This window comes from Somniosus microcephalus, chromosome 21, assembly GCF_052327205.1.
Source record: "Somniosus microcephalus isolate GS21.2 chromosome 21, FLI_Smic_1.0, whole genome shotgun sequence".
In the NCBI taxonomy this organism is placed as follows: Eukaryota; Metazoa; Chordata; class Chondrichthyes; order Squaliformes; family Somniosidae; genus Somniosus; species Somniosus microcephalus.
In genome coordinates, this window is record NC_141007.1 from 6,834,175 (window position 1) to 6,839,357 (window position 5,183).

General features: G+C 59.4%; 1 protein-coding gene across 6 annotated transcripts in view; it reads left to right on the forward strand.

Annotated features, from left to right (window-relative positions):
- The first annotated feature begins 1,961 nt into the window (after positions 1-1,961).
- Positions 1,962-5,183, forward strand: part of tmem260 (transmembrane protein 260) — an 84,798-nt gene continuing 81,576 nt past the window's right edge. For 3 of the 6 annotated variants that reach the window (XR_015073024.1, XR_015073026.1, XM_085963224.1), the window contains exons 1-2: positions 1,962-2,190; positions 2,275-2,306. Coding sequence is in view for 3 of the 6 variants with exons in the window: in XM_085963224.1 (XP_085819350.1) it covers positions 2,070-2,190; positions 2,275-2,306 (153 nt within the window). In the remaining 3 variants the exon portion in view is untranslated. Of the gene's footprint in view, positions 2,191-2,274; positions 2,374-5,183 lie in introns of all 6 variants that reach the window. The other 3 variants (XM_085963221.1, XM_085963222.1, XM_085963223.1) reach the window with 2 other exon arrangements.

Below are 5,183 nucleotides of genomic sequence, written 5' to 3' on the forward strand. Positions count from 1 at the left end.
CGCATTTATCCACATTATACTGCATCTGCCATGCATCTGCCCAATCACCCAACCTGTCCAAATCATACTGGAGTTTCTCAACATCCTCCTCACAGCACACACGCCCACCCAGCTTTGTGTCGTCTGCAAACTTGGAGATATTACATCTAGTTCCCTCGGCTAGATCATTTATATATATATTGTGAATAGCTGGGGTCCTAGGACCGATCCCTGTGGTACCCCACTAGTCACTGCCTGCCACTCGAAAAAAGAGCCGTTTATTCCAACTCTTTGCTTCCTGTCTGCCAACCAGTTCTTTATCCAAGTCAGTACCTTGCCCCCAATCCCATGTGCCTTAACTTTACACGCTAATCTTTTATGCGGGGCCTTATCGAAAGCCTTCTGAAAGTCCAAATACACCACATCCACTGGTTCTCCTTTATCTATTTTACCAGTTACATCCTCAAAAAATTCCAGTAGATTAGTCAAGCACGATTTACCTTTTGTAAATCCATGTTGACTTTGTCCGATCCTGTCACTGTTTTCCAAGTGCTCTGCTATTACATCTTTTATAATGGACTCTAGCATTTTCCCATTACCGATGTCAGGCTTACCGGCCTATAATTCCCCGTTTTCTCTCTACCACCTTTTTTGAATAGTGGGGTAACATTAGCTACCCTCCAATCCAGAGTCTATCGAATTTTGGAAGATGACCAGCAATGCATCTAGTATTTCTAGGGCCACTTCCTTAAGTACCCTAGGATGTAGATTATCAGGCCTGGGGATTTATCGGCCTTCAATCCCGTCAATTTCCCCAACACCATTTCCCTACAAATACTGATTTCTTTCAGTTCCTCCCTCTCATTAGACCCTATGTTCCCTGACATCTCTGGGAGGTTATTTGTGTCCTCCTTTGTGAAGACAGAACCAAAGTATGTATTTAATTGGTCTGCCATTTCTTTGTTCCCCATTATAAATTTCCCTGATCTGACTGCAAAGGACCTACGCTTGACTTCACCAATCTTTTTCTCTCACATATCTATAAAAGCTTTTACAGTCAGTTATTATGTTCCCTGCAAGCTTACTCTCATACTCTATTTTCCCCTCTTAATTAATCCCTTTGTCCTCCTTTGCTGAATGCTAAACTACACTCAATCCTCAGGTTTACTGCTTTTTCTGGACAATTTATGTCCTCTCCTTGGATCTTATGCTATCCCTAATTTCCCTTGTTAGCCACGGTTGAGTCACCTTTTTTGTTTTATTTTTATGCCAAACAGGGATGAAGAAATTCTGTAGTTCATCCATGCGATCTTTGAATGTTTGCCATTGCCTATCCACCGTCAGCCCTTTGAGTGACATTCCCCAATCAATCCTACCCAACTTGCACCTCATACCATCGTAGTTTGCTTTATTTAAATTCAGGACCATAGTGTCTGAGTCAACTACTTCACTCTCCATCTTAATGAAGAATTCTATCATATTATGATTGCTCCGCCCCAAGGGGCCTCGCACAACAAGATTGCGAATGAATCCTTTCTCATTACATAATACCCAGTCTAAGATGGCCTGATCTCTAGTTGGTTCCTCGACATATTGGTCCAGGAAACCATCCTGTAAACACTCCAGGAATTCCTCCTCCACAGTAATTGTTACTAATTTGGTTAGCCCAATCTATATGTAGATTAAGTCACCCATGATAACTGCTGTGCCCTTATTGCATGCGTCTCTAATTTCCCGGGCGGTCGAGGGGGTCGTCCGGTCTGGCTATGTTCGCGTCCGGGTGGCCTTGGAGATGGAGCACGCGGTGTCCGCCGGCACGCTCGAGGCCTTCCGCGACCGGTGGGCGCCGCGGGGGCTGGAGTGCATCGTCACCCCGGCAATGTAATTATAATTTAATTTGACAAGTTTTATTTAAAGCTCTGTTAATTTATAGGTAATTTGGTTCAATAAAAAGTGGACCCATCCCTGGGCTTGCCCCTTTAAGGCGGGTCTGGGCCCGCCCCTTTAAGGGGAATTTGTGTCGGCGCAGTCTTGGTTCACTAGTTCCCACAATGCCGTGTCGCCGGTTGTGAGCGGGTGCCTTGGTTCGGATGGGATGTCCTGGAAACGGCGAGCGGGAGCCCCCGGCCTGGGCCCCGGCCCTGCTCTTCACTGCGGTGTCGGCCGTCTACCTGCAGACCGCGCAGCGCTCGGTGCCGGGCGGGGACTCGGGTCAGTGTGGGCGCGGAGGGAGCCGGATGGTGTTTTTGCTGCTCTGTTGTTTTGCCAGTGACTGAAATGTTGGTGTTTTCACAGGGGAGCTGGTGACGGCAGCCTGCGAGCTGGGGGTGAGTGGCTGCAAGTCCTGTGTTCCGTGTCCGAGTGAAGACTCCGCTGGACAGGCCCTGCCACAGTGTGAGGACTCCTCCTCCCCTCAGTGTCGACCCGGGGTCAGTGGGGACCCCGGGGGGCGGGGGGGGTCAGTGGGGACCCCGGGGGGCGGGGGGGGTCAGTAGGGACCCTGGGGGGGCGGGGGGGGTCAGTGGGGACCCTGGGGGGGCGGGGGGGGTCAGTGGGGACCCCGGGGGGCGGGGGGGGTCAGTAGGGACCCTGGGGGGGCGGGGGGGTCAGTGGGGACCCTGGGGGGGCGGGGGGGGTCAGTGGGGACCCTGGGGGGGCGGGGGGGGTCAGTGGGGACCCTGGGGGGGCGGGGGGGTCAGTGGGGACGCGGGGGGTCAGTGTGGACCCGGGGGGGGCGGGGGGGTCAGTGGGGACGCGGGGGGTCAGTGGGGACCCGGGGGGCGGGGGGTCAGTGTGGACCCGGGGGGGGGGCGGGGGGGTCAGTGTGGACCCGGGGGGGGCGGGGGGGTCAGTGTGGACCCGGGGGGGGCGGGGGGGGGGTCAGTGTGGACCGCGGGGGGGGGGTGGTCAGTGTGGACCCGGGGGGGGGGGGGGGGGTCAGTGTGGACCCAGGGGGGCGGCGGGGGGGGGTCAGTGGGGACCCGGGGGGGGGGTCAGTGGGGACCCGGGGGGCGGGGGGTCAGTGTGGACCCAGGGGGGGGGGGTCAGTGTGGACCCAGGGGGACGGGGGGGGGGGGGGGTCAGTGTGGACCCAGGGGGACGGGGGGGGGGGGGGGTCAGTGTGGACCCAGGGGGGCGGGGGGGGTCAGTGTGGACCCAGGGGGGCGGGGGGGGGGGTCAGTGTGGACCGCGGGGGGCAGGGACCTGGGGGGCTGGTGTGGACCCCGGGGGGCCGGTGTGGAGTCCCCGGGGGGGGCACCGGTGTGGGGCCCGGCGGGGGGGGGGACCGGTGTGGGGCCCGGCGGGGGGGACCGGTGTGGGGCCCGGCGGGGGGACCGGTGTGGGGCCCGGCGGGGGGGACCGGTGTGGGGCCCGGCGGGGGGGACCGGTGTGGGGCCGGGCGGGGGGGGGGAACCCGTGTGGGGCCCGGCGGGGGGGGGGGGGGGCCCCGAGACCCGGGGGGCACCGGTGTGGGGCCCGGCGGGGGGGGGCACCACGGGAGGTGGGGACCCGCGGGGCGGGGGGCTCAGTGGGGGGCGGGGACCTGGGGGGCGGGGGGTCAGTGGGGATCCGGGGGCGGGGTGGTCAGTGGGGACCCGGGGGGCGGGGGGTCAGTGGGGACCTGGGGGTGTGCTGGGGACTTGTTGAGGGGCAGGGATTGGGTGGCTAAGTTTGGGGATGATGGGGGTCTGGCAAGAGATTGGGTAAGAGTTTTGGGGCAGGGGCAGTGTTCGGGGTGAAAGGTCATGGTTTTGCTGATGGATAAGATCAGGGGTTTGAACAGGGCACCAAGTTTCCCCGATGGTTCAGCCTGAGCAAACGGCCAGGGAGAGGGAATGGGGCTGGTGGGAAGAGAGAAGAGTTTATGGCACAAAGGTGTGGTGTTGGACAGATCCCGGGATGGTGGTGTGGGGCTGGAGAGGATCCCATTACTGGCGATACGTTGGCTTTGTTTGGATATATAGGAGTAAAACCACCGAAGGGCAGTCCAAGGGAGATGGACAACAGATGAGGCGATGAAGAGAATAGTGCGGCGAGCTGCCTCTCGGGGGGGAGTGCGGCGAGCTGCCTCTCGGGGGGAGTGCGGCGAGCTGTCTCTCGGGGGGAGTGCGGCGAGCTGTCTCTCGGGGGAGTGCGGCGAGCTGTCTCTCGGGGGGGGGGGGGGGGGGAGTGCGGCGAGCTGTCTCTCGGGGGGGGGGGGGAGTGCGGCGAGCTGTCTCTCGGGGGGGGAGTGCGGCGAGCTGTCTCTCGGGGGGGAGTGCGGCGAGCTGTCTCTCGGGGGGGGAGTGCGGCGAGCTGTCTCTCGGGGGGAGTGTGGCGAGCTGTCTCTCGGGGGGAGTGCGGCGAGCTGTCTCTCGGGGGGGAGTGCGGCGAGCTGTCTCAATAACAGACCAAGAGGGGATTTGAACAGTGATTCTAACAGCTTTGGAAGAGATGGGTACAGGGCTGAGGTGGGTGGGGAACATATTTGAGGAAAGGGAGGTTAAAGATGGAGAGGTATTGCAGAGGATGGGTGGGTGGGGAGAGTAGGCGGAGGACAGAGCTAGTGCCTGACCAAAGGGAGCCATGTACAGTACTGTTGGCATGGGGACCAGGTGAGACGTCAGAAGTCAAGGGGGCATCAGGTGGGTCTCATTGAAGAGATGAGTTTGGTGGTGGGGGCCGGGGGAGTAAGCAAAGATGAAGAAACTGCTGAATGACAGAGGACCGGGTAGGATCAGTGGGAGATTGGGGAGAGGCCAAGAGCAGCACAAGGAATGTGAGGTACTGGCAGAGACACCTGCATGCATTGTCTCAATGTTTTCCATTCCCCCTCCCACCCCCTCTTTTTTCCCTCCCCCCCCCCCCCCCCCCCCCCCCCCCCCCTTTCCAGGCCACCGTCCCAAATCTCTCGCCCCTTAGTCCTCTGCACTGCGTGACTTCTCAATTGGTATCGGAGGTGAGGCTGGAGGTGATGGGGAAAGGGGTTTGAACGGGTGGCTCATTAAGGAGAGAAGGAGTTGCAGGTTGTTGTTGGCCTCTCGGATGATCTTTTAGGAGGGGTTGGCTGAGGAGAGTTGCGTACAGTTGTGCTGGTGCTGAGTGAATCGACCAGTCGGGCTGAAGGTTGTGTCCGAGTTTGAGGCCCTCATACGTGAGAGAGTGAAGATGGAGACGGTATTGGGGCAGCAAGATGGTGAGTCTTTGGTGGGAATGAGGTAAGG